The sequence below is a fragment of the Phaseolus vulgaris genome, chromosome 1, assembly GCF_000499845.2.
Source record: "Phaseolus vulgaris cultivar G19833 chromosome 1, P. vulgaris v2.0, whole genome shotgun sequence".
Taxonomy (NCBI): domain Eukaryota; kingdom Viridiplantae; phylum Streptophyta; class Magnoliopsida; order Fabales; family Fabaceae; genus Phaseolus; species Phaseolus vulgaris.
The window spans coordinates 36,223,213-36,248,373 of NC_023759.2; the positions used below are offsets into that span (position 1 = coordinate 36,223,213).

Genomic DNA, 25,161 nt, shown 5'->3' on the forward strand with positions numbered 1-25,161 from the left:
CTTTAACCAAAACAGAAAATCACACAAAAAAACATACTTTTTGGAGTGAAATTGTTTCTTCCTTCATCTCATTTTTACAGATGAAAATTTCTAATATTAATTTATCACTCTAATAATGTTAACTCATTTTTTTTAAAATGTACATGTTTTTTTTTTGGTTTTTAATCCAAAATAATTTTTTATGCACTTTCACAATTTCTAGTTATATAATTATAATTTTGGATTATCAAACCTGTTGTGACATACTCCAATTTAAAGATTTTGAAATGGTCATTTCAAAATGTAATTATTATATTTTCAAATAATTTTTCATATAATTATAGTTTGTAAAATAAATTACTGATGAAATGTAAGGTTATTACTAATACAACTTGTCTAGTCACTAAACAAATCATTAAATAAAAATTAATTTTATAAATAAAAAATAATTAGTTACTATATTGACTAAATTAGACACTACTTTAGAGATTAAAAATAATTAGTCCCTATATTGACTAAATTAGATACTATTTTAGAGACTATAAAAATATTGATTTTAAAATAATTTTTATTATTAATAAAAATTAGATAGTTTCTAAATTGATATCTAATTAGTTATCAATGTTTTAATTATTGTTTTGTAGTATTTTTTTTCGTCAAAACATGTTTTTTTTTACCTTGGTTGTTAGAATATTATAGATAAACGTATTTTTTTTTTCAAATTTAAATGAACATAAAAAGTGGTATTTGTAGGTCTCTTGCTTATATGTTGAGTCTCAAGATGACAAAATTTACTCTCAGAGAATCTTATTAGTTAAAGATATGACTAAATTATAATATATAGATGGGACAAACCTTACCTTATAAAGTTATTGTTATGAATATGAGTTAGACTTAAATTTTACTATCTTAATATGGTATGAGAGTTATTAAAAGCCTATCATAGTTGAGATTGATTGAGCCAATCGTACCATCCGCTATTAGACCACCATTTATTTCCATGTTCGATGTCCTTGGAGTGACGGGGTGTTGTAGATTATATATCGATCTAAAATATGACTAATTATAATATATAAGCGAGTACAACCTCACTTTACTAAGTCAGTTTTTTAGTGTTTTTGTCCTTTTGTTTTTTTTTAGTTTGGGCCTTGTTCACTTTTGTTTACCAAAAATCCATTAGAGTTTCTTTTCCCTTTTTGTAATATAAAACAATGGCATCTGCAGATGCAGCAGGTGTGAATTAATAATTCCATTTTTTTCACTCTTCTAATTCTGATTGCTTTCTGTGCACTGCTTCTTCCTTGTTTTCATCTTGCCCCTTTTATTAAGAAAGATGCAGAACCTCAAGATGGTATCAGAGCGGGTAGCCTTTGTTTTTTTTTTTCCTCCTTCGAACCTTTCCTTGTTTTCTTTTCCCCTTTCTTGGCTTCTTCTTCCTCATGGTTGCGATACAAGAAAGTTCCTCCAAGAATGATCAGCAAAATCAAAGCAATGCATACTACCTTCATCCAGGAGAAAGTCCAACGGTGGTTCTAGTCACGCCGCATCTTGATGGATCCAATTACCATTCCTGGAGTAGAGCAATGAAGCGTACCCTAGTTTCAAAGAACAAGTTCAAATTTGTCAATGGGGAGATACCAAAACCTTCACATAGTGACAGTGAATACGAAGCGTGGGAGAGGTGCAACGTTATGGTGATCTCATGGATCACGCGAAGTCTTACAACGCAGATAGCTCAAAGCACTGTTAAAATAGAACATAAAAGGAAAGTATGAAAAGAAGTATAAGACTTATGAGAAAGTAGTAGAAAAGTCACACTTTCCATAGAGTTGTGACTTGTTTGGGGTGACATTTCTAAATACCTTTTCATTTGCTCCTTCTCACTTTTGCCTTTTGAATGACCGACCCTCTACACTATATATAGAGGTGCTTGGTTCTTGTAAAGACACATTGAATTTTGAAGTAAAGTTACTCTTCTCAAATTGAGTGAGATTTTGTGAGACTTGTTCTCCTTTTCATAGTCTTATCTTGTGAGTCTTGGGAGCTCTCAAGTGGCGACATTCTTCACTCATCTTGGAGTATATTCACCTTCCAAGTGGCGTGAATCACTTCCCTTGATTTAACCACATAAGTGTTGTCCTTTCATCTTCTTCTTCCATTTCCATTCCATATCAAATTCTAAACATGCTTTGTTCTTTTGTTCTTGATATCAATCGGTAGATTGTGTTTGTTTCTTGATTTGATTCGGTAATATGCTTCCTTTCATGATTCTATTCGGTTCATATGCTTCCTTTCATGATTCTAATCGGTTCATTACCCTTTAATTGTGTTTCTAATCGATTTAATGTTGTTAATTCATAGATTCAATCGGTTCATTGTCTTCGTTGGTGTTCTGGATTGTTCCTAATTGCTTAAGAATCTTGATGCTAATTATAAAAAGTGTCATCTAATGAATCATCTCCTAATCAACTGACATCAACTGTGTATATTGATAGTGTAAAAGAACTGTGGGAAGATCTTAGAGAAAGATTTGTAAAATGTAATCACTTTCATGTTTCGGATCTCTTACAAGAGATTAACTCCATCAAACAAGGTGAAAGGAGTATAACAGACTATTACACTGATTCCAAAACTTTGTGGGAGGAGTTGGACTCTTTACGTCCTTTGCTAGCCTGTGTATGCAAGATGAAGTGTGGTTGCGGGATGATGAAAACTATAGAAAATTATAAGGATTATGAGCGGGTGATGTGCTTCTTGAAAGGATTGGGAGAAACATACAACATTGTTAAAACGCAAATCTTGCTTATGAAACCTTTACCAGGTATTAATCGTGTCTTCTCTTTAGTTCTACAACAAGAAAGACATTTGAATGAGAGCATGGGAATAGACACGAAGGTCTTGATTAATAGCGCTAATCAACAAAGAACAAAACCAACAACGGTAATCATGGGTGGCGCAACTATGGAAGAGGAAGAGGGAAAAACTATGGAAAGCAATGTTCTTTCTGCAATAAGATGAACCACATAGCAGATGAGTGTTACTCAAAACATGGCTTTCCTCCCTGGATAAAACAAAGAAGTGTTGCGAACGCTTTTGAGAAGGATGAAGAAAATGAAGCTGAAAAAGGGAAATCTACCCATGAAGAAGCTCTTAAGGAACAAATTATCAAAGGCTTAGGAACAAAACAACTACAACAACTTGTGGATATGATTCAAAGTTCCAAGAATAAAGAGAAAGCGATTAACAACACCATAAAAGAATGTCCAAAAACGAGCAAAAACTCAGGTAAATAAGGTATAAGTAACTGGATTCTTGATACAAGAGCCACAAATCATGTGTCCTGCTCTAATTCTTTCTTTATAAGCTATTACAAAATAAAACCTGTGAGAGTTAAGTTACCCAATAATCACACTATTACTGCCATGTATGTTGGAACCATGACTTTATCAAAGAACATAACTCTACATAATGTCTTGTACATACTTGAATTTAATTGAATATAATTTTTGTTCAACGGCTAACAACATCATTAAGATGCCAACTTGTTTTTCATCATAATATTTGTCAGATACAGGAGAAGCATTCTTTGAAGATGATTGGTCAAGCTGAAATACACAATGGACTCTACCATCTGCATACAAAAAAAGGTGACAGGTTGATTTGCAGTATGTATAGTAATAATGTTTTCAAATCTAATAATAAACTTAACATTTGGCATTGTAGAATGGGTCATCCCTCAAATAGAGTGCTGGAAAAATTGGCTAAGAAATATTCTGATGTGCATTTTGATAATATGAATGTCTGTACTCCTTGTCATTTAGCTAAACAACTTAAACTGCCTTTTCCTCTTAGTAAAACTTTTAGTAAGCATGTTTTTGATCTTGTTCATATGGATATCTAGGGCCCTTTTGGTGTTACTTCTGTTCACGGACACATATACTTTCTAACCATAGTAGACGATTATAGTAGATATACATGGGTTCACTTAATGAAACTCAAAAGTGATGCTAGGGAATTCTTGCATAATTTTATCATGTGTGTTAGGAATCAATTCACTAAAGGCATAAAGGTTATCAAAACTGATAACGCGAAGGAGTTTTGCTGGAAGGATTTTTATGATTTAAATGGTATATTACATCAAAGATCTTGCAATGAAACACCACAACAAAACTCCATTATTGAAAGGAAGCATCAACATATTCTAAATATCACATGTCTTATGTTTCAATCTAACTTGCCTAAGGTTTTTTGGTCTTATGCTTTTTTACATTATGTGCATTTGATAAATTGTTTGCCATCTCCTGTTATACAAAACAAATGTCCTTATGAGCTTATGTATGAATGTATGCTTGGCATTTTTGATACGAGGATTTTAGGGTGTGTATGTTTTGCTTCTACTCTTGAACAAAATAGACACAAGCTTGATCCAAGAGCACGAAAATGCATTTTCCTTGGCTTCAAACAAGGTACTAAAGGGTGTGTTGTTTTAGATGTTAACTTTAGAGAGATTTTTGTATCTAGAAACGTAGTCTTCTATGAAACTTTCTTTTATAACATAAGTGACAAAGGTGAGCAGGAAACTGTCCACGAAAACAGTGACTTCACAAGACAAATATATGACGATCTTCCTGTGCAAAAATGAAGTTGAAACTTGTACTCCACATGAAGAATTGAGACGTTCAACTAGGACTAGGAAAACACCAACATTCTTGGAGGACTATCATCACCAAATCATGATGTCACCATGTAGCAAGAAACTAGAAGAAAATAAAAAGGTGCGTTATCCTCTTAACTCTGTTTTATCCTACAAAAATCTTTCAGAAAAACAACTAAACTACTCTTTATCCATATCCTCACAAACCGAGCCACAAAGTTATGAAGAAGCAAAACAATTTCCTGAATGGATAGAAGCCATGAAGGCAGAAATAGAAGCTCTTGAAGCCAACAAAACTTGGGAAATAATGGATCTTACTCCTAACAAAGTACCCATCGGCTGTAAGTGGGTTTATAAGATTAAACGCAGAGCTGATGGAGAAATAGAGAGGTACAAGGCGAGACTTGTCGCCAAAGGGTATACACAGCGTGAAGGCATAAATTACATGGAAACTTATTCACCTATGGCCAGACTCACTACTGTTCAAACTATCATTGTTGTGGCTGTTGCCATGGACTGGCACCTTGAACAACTGGATGTGAATAATGCATTCTTGCATGGTGATTTGCAAGAGGAGGTCTATATGGAGTTGCCCCCTGGTGTAACCAGTAAAAGAACTCAATGAATCTATCGCCTAACCAAACCCTTAGATGGGTTAAAGCAGACAAGTAAGCAATGGCTTAGTATTAATTTTGCTCGTTCAAAGGAAGACAATTCTCTTTTTATTAAAGTTGTTGGAACATCTTTTATTGTTCTTCTCATATATGTTGATGATATATTAGTTGCTGGTAACAATATGAAAGATATAGAGGATGTTAAAAATTCCTTAAATATTGCTTTTAAAATAAAAGATATTGGTCATTCAAAGTTTTTCTTAGGATTAGAAATTGCTAGAATAAAAAATGGCATCCATATTTGTCAAAGGAAATATGCGCTGGAAATTTTAGCTGATGCATGTATGTTGAATGCTAAGCCAGCATCACACCCATGACTAAGAAGAATGAAAAGTTTTTTGATCAAGATTCAACAGTGCATGCCATTGGTACATACTGAAGAATTATTGGAAGACTTATATATTTGGTTCATACAAGACTATATATTAGTTTTTCTGTACAATTCCTAAGTCAGTTTGTTCAAGCACCTTCAAGATTGCATCACCAAGTTGTTCAAAGAATACTCAGATATATAAAGGCATTGCCAGCGCAAGGTATTTACTATCCCAAAAAATAATAATGTTTAGATTAAAGCTTTTTTTTATTTTTTATTTTGACTTGGCCTCATGCATTACAACACGTTGATCCACCACTGGATTCCTTGTTTACCTTGGAGAATCGTTGTTGTCATGGAGAACCAAGAAGCAAAGTACGGTGTCAAGATCTTCTTCTGAAGCTGAATATAGAGCCCTTGCAACTACCTGTTGTGAAGTACAATGGCTCAGCTATCTTCTTGAAGATCTTCATATGGTAACCAACAACAATGCAAGCCTTTTTTGTGATAGCCAATCTCCACGTCACATTGCACACAACAATAGTTTTCATGAAAGAACTAAACACATAGACATTGATTGTCATGTGGTGAGGGAAAAGCTACAACAAGGTCTCTTCTAATTACTCCCAATCAGTTCAGAAAATCAACCAGCAGACCTCCTTACAAAGACGCTTGATAAAGAAAGGTTTCATAAACTACTCTCCAAGCTTGGTGTCTGCAATATTCACCAACCAGTTTGAGGGGAGGTTTTAGTGTTTTTGCCCTTTTGTTTTTTTAGTTTGAGCCTTGTTCGCTTTTGTTTACCAAAAGCCTATTAGAGTTTCTTTCCCCCTTTTGTAATATAAAACAGTGGCATCTACAGATGCAACAGATGTGAAACAATAATTCCACTTTTTTCACTCTTCTAATTTTGATTGCTTTTTGTGCTCCCCTTCTTCCTTGTTTTCATACTACGCCAAAAAGAAAAATTAGCTGCAAAAGAAAGTGAAGGTGATACTGTGAACGCTAAATAGTGTCCACTAAGCCTCTGAGGGGCACGTTTGCAGTTATGAGAACTTGTTATTCTGTGCTGGAGAATGCTCATATAGGTGGGGATGGAAGGGTTGTGGGTTATGCTCTTAAATAAATGAATTCTAGTCCATGGGAACTGAGTTAGTTGTGGAACAGGAGCAAACCGTAGGCTGAAGTGGTTGGGGTACATTAGAGGTATTTCTCGGATTTATGCAGAAGGTTGGTTTGGCCACAATGAGCAAAAGTTAGTGGCATAGGACTAGTAAGAGGAGATGAAGTATTCTGGGTTTGCTGTTTGGGATTGCTGGGGCTGCAGAGGTCTTGTTATGGGATGCAAAGACACTGAGCCTAGGTTTGTAACAGGTGGGATGCTGTTCGACGTGAGGAATGGAGAGGTAAGTTATATAACAACTGGGATCTTTTGGTGTTGATTGACAGGGAGGAGCAACAACCATGAAGAATCAGAATTGGAGAAGTCCAGTTCTGGAAAATCCTGCTGCTGGTGCATAATCAAGAGCAGGAATTTTATCTGTTTCTTTTTTTTCATTGTCTTAGGAACAAATCTTATGTCTTTGGCAGAGTAATTGAAAGCTTCTCTATGCTTTTAGTTCTCTGGATTGTATATTGAGTATTTGAGATTTGTATAAGGGTTGGGACACCCCTCAAGTGTCCCGTTTTTATTCATTAATTCATTGCTGATAAAAAAAAGCCTTCATTATTAAAAAAATAAAAATAAAGCGTGAGTTAGATGGACATAAACTAAAAAAAAAGAAAAAAAAATTGTGTGGGTCAAATGGTCACAACTGAAACTATAAATAATAAATAATAATAATTTAAAATTTTGTAAGTTAAGCTCACACAAACATAATATATATATATATATATTTAAATTAAGTTTAAATATGTAATAAAATTATGAAGGTTAAGTCTACGCTTGTTTAAAAATTGTATGACCAATCTGTTGACTAAGCCTATGCTTATTTGAATAAACAATATAAAATATAATTTTGTGTGGACAAAATGTAGGCTAAACCTACGTTTTGTTTAAAAATTATGTGGCCAATATGTAGGCTAAGCCCACGCTTCTTTAAATAAACAATATAAAATATAATTTTGTGTGGGGAGCATATAGGCTAGGTCTACGCAAAAAACACATCACGTGTGTCCCACCGCCACTATTTTTATGTCGAACATATTAGCTTCCAAATTTTAATGATAACTACACTTTTACGTCCATTTATTATTATGACTTTTACGTCCATTTATTATAGTTAATGTCTCTTTTTGACCTATCCTAATAAGCATATTTTTTTTTAGTGCATATAGCTTTGTCACTTTTATTAAGAAAGATGCGATATTAGTAAAACTTATTGTGGCACCCAATACCAAACTCCCTTATGTTCTTACTGTAAATGTTATAGGTGTGAACACTCAATATTTTGTGTAAAAGAATGCGTTGAAAAAATCACATTATAAAGATATAATAAAATTACAGTATATAGATAGCTTCAAACCCTTACTTCACAAAATCGATTTTAGAGGTTTGGGTTCCCTTAAGTTACACTAGTTTGAGTCAAAAGGGCCTCCCAATAATTGAAACATACAAACATTGACCATCGATCATCTAATTTCGATCTGTTCCTTGTTCTCATCAAGCTTTTTCAATCAATTATAATAGGTAGTTGCGTATGCACTGGAGGAATTGAAATTGCATCCTGCATGGAGTGCAGGCAGAGAGATGCTCTTAAATAACCTGACAACCAATAAAGACGATCCACTCGGGCAACTGATATTGGACATATACGTACTACCCCATACTCATTTATTAATTGCACAACTAGATCTTAAATTATAATTCACAAGTAGAAGGCTTATTGTTCATAATATATAACAATGCAGATAGAGTGAACACTTCAGACACTTATAGCAGAGAATTGGGTTAAGAGAAGAGGGAGAGGGATAAGAAAACATCAACACCATCACATATATATATCCTTGTAAAACTATGGTGATGATATGGGAAGATATAACAGTTGAACGACCTGCAAGTTTTGGAGGACAGAGGAGGAAGTTGGTGCTGAGTGGAATTACTGGGTTTGCTGAACCTGATAGGGTTATGGCCATCATGGGTCCTTCTGGCTGCGGCAAAACCACCTTTCTTCACTCTTTGACTGGTCTCTCTCTTTCTATCTTTCTCTATATATACTTTTATGGTTTTAGAGTTATAGTTTCATCAATTTTTCATTCTCATACTGAAGACCTTTTATCTGTTGTCTTTATGTATCACCATAAATGATCATTTAATTTATACTATACATGTATAAGTTGAGAGGCTGAACATGACATTAGATATATTTAGTGAGAGTGTTGTTATATTTATGTATAAGAAATAAAAGAATACATATTTATGTCTCTACTCATCATATAAGTCCTTTTATATATATATATATATATATATATATATATAAAGTTTGTTCACAAATGTAAAACTTAGTTAAATTATATCTTTAATAATTTGTTACATAATACATTTTTAATCCAACACAAAATTCATATTGTTAATATAGAATCATGCATATACAAAATTTTATATAATTTTAAAATTATTTAAAAATCTATCACATAACTTAATTTTAACAGATAGTACGGCATTTAAAAATATATAAACTTTTATTATTATTTAACATATTTACAAAATTTTAAATTATATTATGTGAAATTTGATAGACATGCATTAAGAAAACAACTAACAAACATAAAATTATCAAAAGTATAATTTAACTAAATTTTATACTTAGTATAAATGAATCCTAACACGATTACTAAATATTGGTACTTAGATGTTAATAAATTTTAAAAATGATGATGTGATCCTTAACAACACTTTCAGTTCCATTTTATATATAACTGTGTGATTTACGGTTAACAGAAATTCTACATGACAAACATTTTTTTATTGATATAACCCAATAAATATATATATATATCCACAAAAGACTTTTATTAATTTATCTTTTAAACAATTAAATGCTAATAATTATGAAAATGTTTTTGTTTGAGTTAGGAATGTATCTTTTGTCACTATTTTGTTTATCTAGTTATTTTACTTTTTGATTATTTTTTGAGTCTCGGTCGGAATGAGAATACTTCCAAAAGGTTCTTTGAAGTATTGATTAAGTGGATCTGGATTAACATGACTTTCAAGGTTAATCTTAAGTAAATCACAGTACATACTAATTAGTGTATTTTAATAATTATTTATTTACTTGTCGTTTTAGGTCCTTAACCTGTGTTCGATGAGATCTTTTGAGATGGTTTTGGACTTGTTTCTAATGTGGTTTAGTAAGATGACATCAACCAAGTATGATATCAGTCAGGTCGATGGTGTTGAATATTAATGGTCTCGACCACATACAATACACTAGTCCCCCAGAGCTTTGAGAATCTTAATTGCTTTGAAAGAAAATCTAACCTTTTTCTTGTTTGGTACGATCTTGACCATTAGATTGATGGGATTTGACAATTGGAAGGCGATGGGGTGTGTTGATTGGATTCTCGTGCTTCAATAAATAGAGGCGAGTCCTTACTAGTAGGACTACTTGCATTTTTTTTATTGATTCGAGTAGTGTGATGTCTTCCTCTTTGAGTGTGTTGGCTTCTTCGGGTGGTGCCGAGATTGATCTCCAATCCTCTTTGAGAATCTTGTTGTTGAGAAAGCCGAGATTGATCTCCCTCTTTGGTTAGGCTATAGTGGGTAGATACATAAGTCACTTAGTATTTTTTGAAATATCGATGATTGTCAATGATGGAGTCATATGTCATGAAAGTCCCCATACTTAAAAGTGATGTTAAGGATGAGTGGTTTGATATTAGTAAGGATGTTTATCAAGGAAAGTTGATAGTTGAAGACAATCTTGCCGATGAAGATAATATCAAGACTAGTCCTACCAAATGGTTATGAGGCTAAAATGGTTAGGGATAATGAGTAACTTAGTTTATATTTGTATTTTTTTTGTCTATGGAATCTGTAAATGGTTGTAGAATGATTTTTGTTTGGGGCTTCTCATCTTAATGATAACTCAATTTGTTGGGATTGACCTCTATATGAGTGAGCATGAGATCAATGATTTATCTACCTTCCACCTCAAATACACATTTCTCGGGGTTCAATCTTATGTTGTTTTTTATAAACAGGATGAAGACTTCATTGAGATCCTCATGTCAGTTGCAGGATTTGGATTTGACAACCATGTTGTCCACATACACTTTAACATTTTTTCGGATAAAGTCCTTGAATTTTTTTTTCCATTGATTTTTGGTATGTTGTTCTAGCGTTCTTGAAGTTAAAGAACATGCCTTTGTAAAATTAATTTGTATTATTCGTCATAAAAGTTGACTAATTCTTGTCTCTTGGGTGCATACGTATTTGAGTATATCTAGAGTATGTTTCAAGCCAGCCTAAGATCTTTTACTTGGTTGCCCCATCGACGAGTTGGTTTATGCTCGGTAAAGGATAAACGTTCTTTGGACATGCCTCGTTCAAGTTGGTATAATCCATGCACATTCTTCACTTTTCGTTTGCTTTCTTTATCTTGATGACATTTGTGAGCCCCGTCATGTATTAAGCTTCTTGGATGAATCCGGCTTCGAGTAATTTCTCTGTTTCTACATTGGCTGCATTCCTTTATTTCTCTCCTAATTTTCTGTTCTTTTGGGATACCGACCTAACTTCTTTGTAGAATAAGAGTTTATGTGTGATAATGTTGTGGCTGACTTCCAGTGTATTGACCTCCATCCAGGTGAATAGGTTAGTGTTTTCGGTAAGGACTTGACACATCTTCTCCCTGTCTTCCATGGTAGTGAAGTTTCAATTTGGGTATACTAATTCTCGTCCCGTAAGTGTGATGAGGTAATATCATCTTTGAGTCTTTGAGTTTCATTCAAATATCGTTTATTCTCAAATCAAGGTCGATCAAACCAACAATATGATCCTTTCTTGGACTTGATTGAACACAATAGGCCAAATGATCTCGGTACAATTGTGATGACTCAATTTTTAGGTTAATCGGAGGTCCTCTAGTTAATGTACATGGTGATGATACAATTCATTATCAAGGAGAATTCATAATCAAATTCAAATTATTTTATTTATCATTTATTTAATTATTTATTATATTATAATTTTAAAATAAATATTTTATTATATTTATTTAACCATATATTAAAAATATAATTTTTTATTTTTAAAATTTTTTCACAAATTTAAATGTACAATTTTATCTTCTTTTTTTTTATACATTTTTATGTTTTAATTTTTGTGTTTTCTTCGGATTGCCCTCCTACTATTTTCATTGTTGGAAACAAACAAAAGTACTCTGAATTAACTCTGACTTCAAAACTCTACTTTAATTCCATATAGAATAAGAAAATATGGAAACAAAATTAATTATATGTTCAGTAAAAAAAAACGACAATTCATTTTAAAAAATAAAATTTATTATATAATCTATTCATTCGTATTTTTTATTTTTATATATTTTTCTTTAATCAACCACTTTAAAATTTACTATATGAAGATATTTAATCTTCTTTATCACATAAAAATGTAAAGCTTGCATGGCTGGAATGCATCCGTACGTGTGAATTAATTGTCTTAATGTAAGTGGGAATTTCACCCAAAAAATTCAAATTCAGAAATAAAAAGAGTGCCCCCATTCTGATAAAGATGTATTTCTCTTCATTAAATATGCACAACCTAACAAAGGTAGCACTAATAAAAATATCTATCTATATATACATTTTAGCTGATAGACATGTAAATCCATATGGAAGAAGAAAAGATGTCTGCTACCAAAATGGAATTGCAGAGAAAGGAAGGTATTGCAGTGGAGAATAAGAGGAGAGTGTGTTTGGTTTGGGAAGATTTGACAGTGGTGACATCAAATGGTAGAAAAAGTGGAGAAAAGGAACTCTTAAAAGGGTTAACTGGTTATGCAGAACCCAACAGGATTATGGCACTTATTGGTCCTTCAGGATCTGGGAAATCAACTTTACTTGCTGCACTCGCTGGTGCCTAAACTTCTCTCCCTCTCTTCACTTTCTTTCATTTTTTTATTGCTATTATTCTACTACCAAAACTCACCAATTCTTCTGCTTAATTAACTATATTTTTATACTTTCAACCTACTTCAACAACTTTCTCCACAAATCTTTTTAGGCTTAACAAAGATAAAACAATAAGTTAGAGTTAATTTATGTACAAATTATTTATACTGATGTTTTCAAATATATGACTTTTAGTTTATGTATAATTTAATTATGAAAATGTTATTTTAATTTATTTTTTCTCATTTTCTTCTTCTAAAACTATTTACAGAAAAAAAAATCATCTAAAACTATCTTTTGTCACTTAATCCTAACGCATGAATCATGAGTCCCTACTGATTTGCTATTTCTTTTTAATTTTTATTCTTTTTATTGTGGACAATGAAAGCTACTTGGTTTAAATCTTATAAACTTTGTTTAAATTATACCAAATCCTTTTCCTGCAATGAGAATCCAGTGAGTGTGTAGAGCTTTTATATATTAAGAATAATTAACTTACTACGTGATGATTGGTTTACTAAATTTTACTCATTTCCATTTTTAGAATATTTCTCTATCTCAAATTATTTTTCACTTTTAGAATAGAAAGTATAGTTCTTTTCATATATACTAACCTCAAGAGATAATCCCCTAATAAATGCAAGTTTCACAACACTTAATATTTCTCAGAAATGTTTAAAAAAGGATAGATATATACGAATGTAATATTATCCACAAAAGGTTTTTTTTTTCTATCATAAATTGCTCTAAAAATTATCTACTAAAATAAAAAGTAATATTTTTTAATGATAATTTTTAAATTAATTACTTTGAAATTGATATAAAAATTAGGGGGTGATATTTCTTTATTTATTTTAAAAAGCTTACATCAATCCTAATCATGACGGATATAAGATTTATTTTTTAGAATAGGTTGTCGGTTATAAAAATTATTTTTTAAATAGGTTGTCGGTTATATAATAGTAACTTGTTAGGTAGATTGTAGTGATGATGACTGTATAAAAGTCATTAAAAAGAAGTGAAAGCAACCGAGATAAAACAAAAATAACACTTTTCAATATAACAGTAACTGAGAACATAGTGCATATAAAAAGGTTTTTTTAAACCATAGTGACAGTGTATTCATTGATTTTTCCATATTTAATTAGTAACACTTCACCTATGTTTTTATTACAGTTCTTTATTTTTTTTTCACTTAAACTAAAACAATAATTTAATTTTTCAGTTTTTAATATAATTTTTTGAAGTATTATCTATTATATTATTTTAATTTTATTGTTATTTTAATATGACAAATTATTTATATACTTTTTTTCCCCAAATATATGACTTTTAGTTTATGTATAAGTTAATTATGAAACATATTATTTTAATTTATTTTTTCTCATTTTCTTCTAAAATTATTTACAGAAAAAAACATCTAATAGTATCTTTTTTCACTTAATCCTAATGCCTGAATTATGAATCCCTAATGATTTGCTATTTCTTTTTAATTTTAATCTTTTTTTATTGTGGACAATGAAAGCAACTTGGTTTAAATTGTACCAAATCCTTTTCCTGCCATGAGAATCCAGTGAGTGTGTAGAGTTTTTATCTAACCAGATAAATTAACTTTAATTATTGACTTGTGAAGTATTTTTTAATGTAGTTCAAGATTTACAGTCATATTTATTATAAATAGATACCATTAAAACCTGCACAACGTGTACATAAATTATTTTTGTACGGGTGGAAACTTCTTTTCGTATCTATCTAATAGAAGTATGTATTTTTTTTATGCTAAACTTATTATTAAGTGGTTGGAGTATTTAATGTTATTGAAAAGATAAATTTTATCTAGGTTGTGTCAATTTATTTATAAAGGTAATTAGTAAGAGTGCCATTTAAATGAGTTTGAGTTAATGTGATTTTTAAGGTTAATATTAATTATTTTAGTAGTACGAATTCATTAATGTATTCTAATAAATTTTAATTATTATTTATTTATCATTTTAAGTTCTTGATATATATTCAACAAGATTTTTTAAAATCATTATGAATTTGTTATTTTTAGTATGGTTATTGAGATGACATTGACCATGATCTCGATTAAATTGATAATATCGGACATTAATAATCTTAATCATTTATAATATAATATTAACAAAATGAGTTAGAACAACACAACTTAACTCTTTTATTTTTATGAGTAATTTGATCTTTTATATATATATATATATATATATATATATATATATATATATATATATATATAAAGAGAAAGTTATAAATAGCAAAAATGAGAAGTACATACTAATATATTTTTTGGTTCCTTAAATATATTTTAAATATTTTATTCTTTATCATAAAAAGTTCATTAACATTTGGTTCCCGTATATTCTTTTAGTCTTGTTAATTTGTTTTAGGCTTTCTATGATATCTTTTTATTTTATTTTAATCCCTATAAAATTTTGTTCATTTTGAAATAGAGTATTCAAAATATATTTGATAAGATTAAAAGACAATAAATTTTTATAGAAAAAAAAACAAAACAAAAAGAGTAAATTTCAAAGAATAAAACAAAATAATAAAAAGAAATTTACAGGATAAAAAAAGTTATTTAGTAAAATAAACAACTATATTTCAATAACAAAAACATATTTAATTAAAGGGATTATAAGAAACATATTTTTTTCTAACATTTTTCTATTGACCAAAACTTATAAAAAATTAGATAATATATGTGGGTGTCACCTTCCATATTAGTCCCATTATTTAGTTTCCATTCACATCATTATGGTATTCAATTTTTGTTGTTGAAGAAACCACTTTTACACAATAGAATGATCACTCTCTGATTCTTCTTATCAGGTGTAAAAATCAAAATATGTTGCGAAATAGTGCATTTAATTTAACTAAGATATCAAAACTAATCATGTAAGATTAAAGTTTCTTTCACATGTCAAAAGGAATGTAACGGATGTTACGTATATTGTTCTTTAAACAAGTGTTATGAACTGTGACAGTGTGTGCTGTCTTTTGCTAGTGTTATCGGTGACAGATGATAAGTGTAACATTTTTGTACAGGAAAATTCGCTCCAAATGTTGAAGTGACAGGGAACATTCTACTCAATGGGAAGAAGGAAAACTTGAATTCCAGAGATGTGGTGAGATAATCAACATAGCTTTATCCTTTCACTTGGTCTGCTTTAAAAATGCACCTCACATGAGTGACCATCTATATTTCTTCAATTTTCAGTCCTTTGTTGCTCAAGAGGAACTTTACTTGGGAACTTTGACGGTAAAAGAGACCCTCACATTCTCTGCAAACATGAGGCTTCCTTCCAAAATGACCAAAGAAGAGATAAACAAAGTGGTGGAAGAAACCATAATGGAAATGGGTCTGGAAAATTGTGCGGATACAAGGATTGGGAATTGGCATTGTAGGGGTATTAGTAATGGTGAAAAGAAGAGACTTAGCATTGGCCTTGAGATTTTAACACAACCCCATATCTTACTTCTTGATGAACCTACTACTGGCCTAGACAGTGCCTCAGCTTTCTATGTGATTCAATCACTATGCCACATTGCTCACAATGGAAAGATAGTTATCTGTTCCATTCACCAACCCAGTAGTGAGATTTTTGATCTATTTCATGATTTGCTTTTGCTTTCAAGTGGGGAAACTGTTTATTTTGGAGAAGCAAAGAAGGCTCTTAAGGTAAACATTTTGACTTCGATTACTCAGGAAAAGTTGGAATCTGATATAATTAATTGAAATTTTTGTGTCTCTAATGAAAATTTGGGAAAAGTTTTTTGCCGATGCAGGGTTTCCCTGTCCTACTAGAAGAAATCCTTCAGATCATTTCCTTATGTGTATTAATTTGGACTTTGATTCTATTACTGAAGTACTAGAGAGGACACAATTATGTTTGGTATGCATTACAAATTGGAGCCTTTGTTTTTCCTTTTTTTCTTTTTACTCAATTGACAATGCTTTTGCATGTGAATTTTAATGCCCTCATGACAGACATCATCACAGTCAACAATGGGAATGAGAAAATCTGAGATCAGAAGTACACTGATTGAGAGTTACAAAAGTTCAAACTTAATGTTCAATACAAGAAGAAAAATCCAGCAACTGAAACTCAATGTAATTCTCTTTTAGTGCAAAATCCTATCATTGTTATCTAGTAACCTGCATATGAAAACCAGTTTACTGTTTACCGATTACAAGATCACACTTAAGATTAAACACACATAAATTATGTTCCTTCCTGAATCCTGAGTAAGACATCCTTTTGGAGGAACTTTAAAGAATGACTCCAATCAACCAAGTTCATCATCAATCTATTTTGTTCAACAGATCATTTAAAAGAAAATACTATATTTCCCATTTTCTTGTCTTGTTTTTATCAAACAATTTGTTACTGGGTGATGCAAATATGTAGGAAGAACAAGGAATTAAACGCTACATAGGTAGCACTACCACGTGGAGGAAGCAATTGTGTACATTGACCAAGCGATCTTTCCTAAACATGACTAGGGACATTGGTTACTACTGGCTGAGGATAATATTCTACATAATGATAGCAATCAGTATTGGCACCCTCTTTTTTCACATTGGCACAGGAAACAACTCAATCTTGGCTAGAGCAAAGTGTGTATCATTCATCTATGGATTCATGATTGTTTTGTCATGTGGAGGATTACCATCTTTCATTGAAGAATTGAAGGTAAAACTTATAATGGTTTTTTTTCTTCCAAAGATACAACATTTATACTAAAACATTCTGCTTTGTATCTAATCACAATAAAAATCAGGTGTTCTATGGTGAAAGGTCCAAAGGGCACTATGGAGAGGCTGTCTTTGTAGTATCAAACATCATATCATCATTCCCTTTCCTTGTTCTAACATCTCTTTCCTCCGGAACAATCATTTACTTCATGGTGCAATTTCATCCGGGTTTAACTAATTGTGCATTTTTCTGTATCAACTTATTCTGCTGCCTATCTGTGGTTGAGTGTTGCATCATGGTTGTAGCCTCACTGGTCCCCAATGTGCTGATGGGCATAGGAACAGGAACTGGTGTAATTGTAAGCATACCATTTTTCTCAGCTCTTGTGATAGTAACATTTAGGTTAAACTATTCATTTATCCTCTTTAATTATTCTTCTCACTTTATGTTTAAACTCCTTACACAACAAAACTACAAGTTTAACATCTATACATGAATAAGCGATAACAATAGCATTTTCTAACATATAAAACCACTACAACATATATTTTTGGTAAACTGCCACAAAAAACTAGGTAGAAAATAAATTTTATAGAGACTTTACAACTTAGAGTAGAAACAAGTAGAGAAACAAACTGAATAGTTTAACGTAACATTTAATAAAACTTGATGATGAAGTTGTTTGATGGTGGTTGCAGATCTTCATGATGATGCCCTCCCAGATATTCAGATCATTACCTGAGCTTCCAAAGTTCTTTTGGCGCTATCCCATGTCCTACCTGAGTTTTGCTGCTTGGGCAGTGCAGGTACAATGTAAAGTGTTTTGGATTAAATGAGAAGTAGATAATATTTTTTTGAATACCTTGTCATGCTTCGTACTACAGGGACAATACAAGAATGACATGGAGGGGGTTGAATTTGATCCTTTGCTACCTGGTGATGCGAAGGTCAGTGGAGAAAAAGTTCTATCATTGATACTTGGGGTTCCATTGAATCATAACAAATGGTGGGACTTAACAGCATTGGCTACCATACTGTTAGTTCACAGATTGGTTCTTTACTTGGTGCTTCGTTTTGTCAAAAGAGCTAAATCACATTCTCTGTGGTTCTGTGCCAAGAAAAGTCTGCACTTTGGAAAAACATGTTTGCTAAATAACAAGTCATCTATCTCTTCCAGGAAACTAGCTCAGCCTCCATTATCGTCTCAAGAGGGTCTTATGTCCCCGAACCTTGCAATGTAATACTTTAATATTTTATGTAAATCAACTGCGGACATGTTTTTAAGAATTTTTTAATTTTGTCTTTAAGTATCTTTTTTATTTTTTAGAGATTCAAGAATAAGTTGAGAGTCCATGATATATTATTTTATAATGATTCATTGATCTATTATTCTGATCGAGTCAATAATAATTAATTACATTTTAATATAATATTCTTTGATTTTTTAATATGCTTTTGAAAAAACAATTATAAAATTATGATGATATTTTTATGATATATATCCACTGAAAAGTTAAAATATAGTTATAAATTTATTTAAATAATTTAGGTGAATGTAAATAGATGGGAATTAAAAATAATATCTAAATAATTTTGAAGAAACTAATAAAATCAATCTCATTCAGGAAATAATTTAAGTAGTCACAAGAATATAAACATATGGATAAAACATTGATTGATTAATCTAAATAACTAATATTTAATATTTAATTTCAAAGACACAAAGCTAACTCCAGCATTTTTACTCTGGATATGTTTAGGAAATAATTATGTTTTATTAAAACTCAATAAACATTTGAATCCTCTGGTCAATATGAACAGAGGCAGATATTTGATACCAAGTAACATATATTTATAAGTTATAAGTAGTGGATGAAATTTTGTGGGCTGTGATCTTTCGTATAATCTCTATTTAAACCAACAGGATTTATGGCTCTCATTGATCTTCAGATTTTATATATGAGAAATCTACTTTACTTGCTGCAATGGTTTTGATTCTAGTCTTTATATAAGTGTTTGCTATTGTAGCATGCTATTTGATATGAACATATATTTTAAGTTTAGATAACAATAAAATAAACGTGATTCCAACAATGTAAGAAAGAAAACGAAATGACAGATACTAAAAAATACACCACTACCAAAGATTCATAATACTTAATACCAAAGATTCATAACAAATGATGAAACACACTCTATATAGGTAATACCTAACAGGATAATACTGCTCATAAGGTTACTGTTCAAACATATTATCTAAGTTTTTATTCATCACATCAGCCTTCCTTATTTACAATATGAAATTTATGAAATTGGTATTGGATCCAAATATATTTTAACTACTTAATCAACATTTGTTTTTTAAAAAAAGGACGAAATTGCATTTTTTTTTAAAACACATTGAGATAAGAAATGGTCATTAAACCTAAAATATTTAGTGTATTATTTGAATAAAAATATGAAATAAGTAAAATTTCTATATTATTCAAAATTCTAAATAAATATAAAAATTAAATTATTTATTTTCCTACTTAAATAAAATTTTTAAATAAATAACATTTTTAAATTACTAAAAATTATAAATAAATACAAATTCTAAATTATTTAATGTCCTATCTAAATAAAAATTTAAACTAAATAAATTTTTCTAAATTATTCGAGTTTCTTTACAACTATAAATCCTAAATTATTTAATATCCTACTTAAATAAAAATTTGAAATATATAAAATTTATAAATTATTCAAAATTCTAAAAAAAATACAAATTCTAAATTACTTATTGTCCAACTTAAGTAAAGTATAAAAAATAAATAAAAATTTTAGATTATTCAAAATATTAATAAATACAAATTATAAATTATTTAATGTCCTACATAAATGAAAATATGAAATAAATAAAAATTTTAAATTATTCAAAATCTTAACTAAATACAAATCTTAAATTATTTAATGTCCTACTTAAGTAAATAAAGTTTTTAAGTTTTTCAAAATTCTTAATAAATACAAATTCTAAATTATTTAATGTCCTACTTAAATAAAAATTTAAAATAAATAAAATTCTTAAATTATTTAAAATTATAAATAAATACAAATTCTAAATTATTTAATGTCTTAAATAAAAACCTGAAATAAATAAAATTTCTAAATTATTCAATTTTCTAAATAAATACAAATGCTAAATTATTTAATGATCTACTTAAATAAAAATCTAAAACAAATAAACTTCATAAATTATTCAAAATTCTAAATAAATACAAATCCTAAATTATTTAATGTCTTACTTAAATAAAAATATGAAATATATAAATTTCTTAAATTATTCAAAATTTTAAATAAATATATATCTTAAATTATTTTATATCCTACTTAAATAAAAAATTGAAAAAAAAATCCTAGATTATTCAAAATTTTAAATAAATTACATAACTAAATTATTCAATGTCATTCTCAAATTAAAAATATAAAATAAATAAAATTCTTACATTATTCAAAATCTTAAATAAATACAGGTTTAATGAGTATTTTGGTTCCATTTAAAAAAATATATAATTTTGTCCCCGAGTTTTAAAAAATAATTCAATTTGGTCATAGTGTTTTTTAAAATCACCACATATAATTACATATGCAAGATATTGTTAAAAAACTGTGAGATCATAAATAACTTTCTAAATCAATAAGGACAAAATTGCATTTTTTTCTAAAAAGTATTGGAACCAAAATGGTCATTAAACCTTAATACAAATCCTAAAGTATTTAATTTACTAATTCAATAAATTAAATTAAAGAAGAATCTCATGTTTTTAGAATTAAAATTGGTGATGGTCAATGTTTTATATAAAACTTTATTTACATTAATTTCTTTATACATCATTTAGTTCATTTAGTTCATTGAAGTATTGTTAATATTTACTTTATTTTGTTAGGCATTATACATTCTTTCATTAGAATATTAAAATTTGATTGAATTTTATTGTTATTCCTTGTAAATTTATTACCCAAAAAGTGATATCAATGACTACAATCAAATAAATAGATAAAAATAAATAAAAAATTACGAACCAACCCACCAATCCACCTTATGATGGGACTTGTTACTAATTCTAAACAGTATAATCTTGATGGATCAGTCCGACCTATCCATTTTTTACGAGCTTGTGGTAGATCAGGCCAAAATAGACCAGACTTACAGGTCAATAATCCTACCTCAGAAAAAAAAAAAAAAAAAACTATTGGTTCAAATTTTGTAACTATTTATTTTTGTGGTTGGCTAAGTTGTTTACCTATAGAGTCATTTTGGCTTCTCCAAAATAAATCGTTTCCCCACTTGAGAGCAAAAGCAAATCATCAAATATATTGAAAATCTAACAAGTGGGTTGGTGAACGCAACATATAACTATGTTTCCATTGTGAGCAATGCGGCATAGAACTTGAATCGCTGAGCATTATCATCTAAGTCTATAATAATAAACAATAATGCACTTCATCATCATAAAGATTTTATGAACTATGATTCTCACATTTCATATATCAATTATAATAGAGATAGACATTTACCTCACTTACCTTGATTTATGAAAGTTGCTATGTGAACATCTTCTTTAATTATTTTTTTTCAATCTATCTCTTACAATTCTTGTTTTTGTCACACTCTTTTTTGATAAGACAACCTCATTGACAAAGACAAAACCAATTTTTATTCTTTTCCAATCTCCTTCAGATTAAATTTTCATGAGATATAATAATATATATATATATAACTTTTCAGATGAATTTTTACTTTATTAAATCATATTCAAACTTAAAGTTTAAAATTTATTTAATATGAGTCACGTTATCAAATTAATTTATATAATTTTATAACATTATCATTACAAAGTCGAATAGGAGATTCATCAGGAAGTAAGACATGGGATTGTCTCTTCTTTTCATCATTACTAATGCCCATAGAATGTCAATTTCCCAATGCTATGTAGACATCTAAGACAAAACACAACATATATTTAGTTGATAATACTTTTCTCCGCGTGAAAAGTAAGGGTGGGAAAAAATAAAAAAATTCATAATTATCTAAATCTATATTAGTTTAATGATAAAAAAAAACCGAAAGAGAAGTTAATAAATATTTAAAAAATAAATACTCAGTTTTTAAGAGTTTTTTTTCTTCTATAAAGCCAAGGTTTTCTTTAATATAGTTTAAATGAGTTATCTATTATCTTCCTTTCATTTTTTATTTATTTTAAGATGCATTTATGTGTTGTTATATTTTTTTTTTCTCTATTATCATAATTATTTTTATGTTTTCATATTAGTTAAATTAAGAGTATAACTGAAAAGAATATTATTTTAAAATTTGAAAAAGATATAAAAAGTAACTTTTTATTAAAAAAAACAGACGTTTAAAAGTTATGGGTAGGAGGTCAAAGACATAAATACATGGTAGAAAAGTCTTGGTCTAGGTCAACAAGTTTGTCATTTACAGGATCATGAAATTTTATAAATATTTATGCAGTGAGAAAAATATAATAAATAATTCAGTTTCAAAGTTAAAATTAACATGAACTAAAAGTTAGATTTTAAAATCACACTCAAACAAATTTTGATGTCATGACCAATTCTTGTTATGAATACTTAATATCTTTTTCTTTAAAAAATTAAGTATATACACTACAAAAGAAAAAAAAAATGTTTTAACAAAGTTTATTTAGCAAAAATTAAAATAATTCTAGTAATTGATTTAAATATTGGAGGTTTTTTTAACCTTCGTTCCATTCTAAAGGTTTATTCTACAATCTCAGCAAAATAATAAATGTTTTTTTAACCTTAATTAAATTTCAAAGATTTATTTTAAAACTTCAGCAAAATAATAAAGATTTTTTTAACATTCGTTAAATTCCAAAGGTTTATTTTAAAACCTTAGCAATAACTGAGATTTCTTTAACATTCGTTAAGTTCCAAAAGTTTATTCTACAACATCAGTAAAATAACGAAGATTTTTTTAACCTTAATTAAATTCCAAAGGTTTATTTTAAAATCTCAACAAAATAATAGAGGTTTTTTAACAATCGTTAAATTTCAAATATTTATTTTAAAACCTTAGCAAAATAACGAAGGTTTATTTAACATTGGTTAAGTTTCAAAAGTTTATTCTAAAACCTCAACAAAATAATAGAGATTTTTTTAACCTTAGTTGAATTCCAAAGGTTTATTCTAAAACCTTAACAAAATAATTGAAGTTTTTTTAACCTTAATTAAGTTCCCAAAAATTTATTGTGAAATCTCAATAAAATATTTTAAATTTTTTCAAATCTCAATAAATAAATAAAATTATTATTTTTAATAAATAAATAATTAAAATATAATTTTAATATATTTAATAACTAAATTATTTAAAGTTTTTAAAAGTGTAATTTTAAAAAAAAATTAACAAAGATTTGATTTTTTTACCAAAAATTATTATAACCTCAATAATAAATTTAATTAAGGAAAATTATCTCTTTTTTAACCTCCGTAAAGTTACTAAGGTTGATTTCAAAATCCCAGAAAAATTCTGAAAATTTATTTTAAATTTTGTTTTACTTTTAATTTTTTTTCTCATCTTTTATCTCTTTTCTATGTTCTCATTTCTCTATTTTCTTTTCATCCGCTCTCATATACTATATTTATTTGTTTTATTTATTGAAAAAGTATTTTAATAAATATAAATAAATAAATACAACATGTAAATAGTTGTGGTTGAAAAACATATTAATGTTTAAATGATAAATGAAAAAAAAAATTGTTCAGAGTTTTGAAATCCATGATATTTTACGGAGGTTTTGAAACTTATGGTATTTTACAAAGGTTGTAAAATCCATGATATTTTAAGGAGGTTTTGAAACCTATGATAGTTTATGGAGGTTTTGAAACCCATGATATTTTACAGAGGTTTTGAAACCTATGGTATTTTAAAGAGATCTTAAAACCTATGATATTTTATTGAAATTTTGAAATTCATGGTATTTTACAAATGTTCTTAAATTCATGGTATTTAACCGGGTTTTAAAAGATATTTCTTGGGGTTTAAAAAAACCCCGAGAAACACTTTCCCCAAAAATGGTTTAGCAAAGAAAATTGCATTCTTGGATAAATGACTTAATGGAGATTTTAAAAAATTAACCCGTTAAAACCACTTTTTTTTTTAGTGATGATAAATAAAATTTTGACTTAGTTCTTTAAAAAGAAATATTTATATTTTATCTCTGTTATTATGTTGGTTTCTAAGTAATCTTGAAATATTTTTAATTTTTTAATTTATCAGTTTATTTTTTTATCATTATAAAATAACTAATATAGTTTTTACCATATGAGAACTATATTATTAAATAGAAGAGACTTTATGGATATTATTCATCAACTTTTAACTTAATGAAATGTGAATAATATCTAAATAAAAAATTTAATTTATTATATACTTATTTAAAGAAAAAATATATCATATATTACAGATTGAAAATTATTTAAATCTCAAAATAAACAACAAAAAATATTTTCTACAAATTAATTTAATATAAATTCGTTTTAAGCTATAGAAAATTTGATTTAAATTATTATATAAATCGGAAAATTAAAAATAGTATCATTTTAATATTTGAAAATAATAAATAAAAATTGCTATTTTTTATTAAAAACAGACGTTTAAAAATAATGGGTTGTAGTAAATATAAGACA

The 25,161-nt window shown here is 28.7% G+C and overlaps 1 protein-coding gene across 2 annotated transcripts; it reads left to right on the top strand.

Annotated features, from left to right (window-relative positions):
• The first annotated feature begins 8,550 nt into the window (after positions 1–8,550).
• On the top strand, positions 8,551–18,843 carry LOC137814030 (ABC transporter G family member 12-like). 2 transcript variants are annotated; one of them, XM_068616554.1, is made up of 9 exons: positions 8,551–8,805; positions 15,803–15,882; positions 15,975–16,436; positions 16,528–16,650; positions 16,746–16,868; positions 17,167–17,451; positions 17,540–17,812; positions 18,153–18,260; positions 18,339–18,843. In XM_068616554.1, exons 1-9 carry the CDS (start codon positions 8,637–8,639, stop codon positions 18,693–18,695), a joined length of 1,980 nt encoding a protein of 659 aa, XP_068472655.1. In that variant the 5' UTR covers positions 8,551–8,636; the 3' UTR covers positions 18,696–18,843. The 2 variants fall into 2 exon arrangements, with proteins under 2 accessions (XP_068472655.1, XP_068472654.1); XM_068616553.1 differs by lacking the exon at positions 8,551–8,805 and adding an exon at positions 12,382–12,700.
• The last annotated feature ends 6,318 nt before the right edge of the window (positions 18,844–25,161 follow it).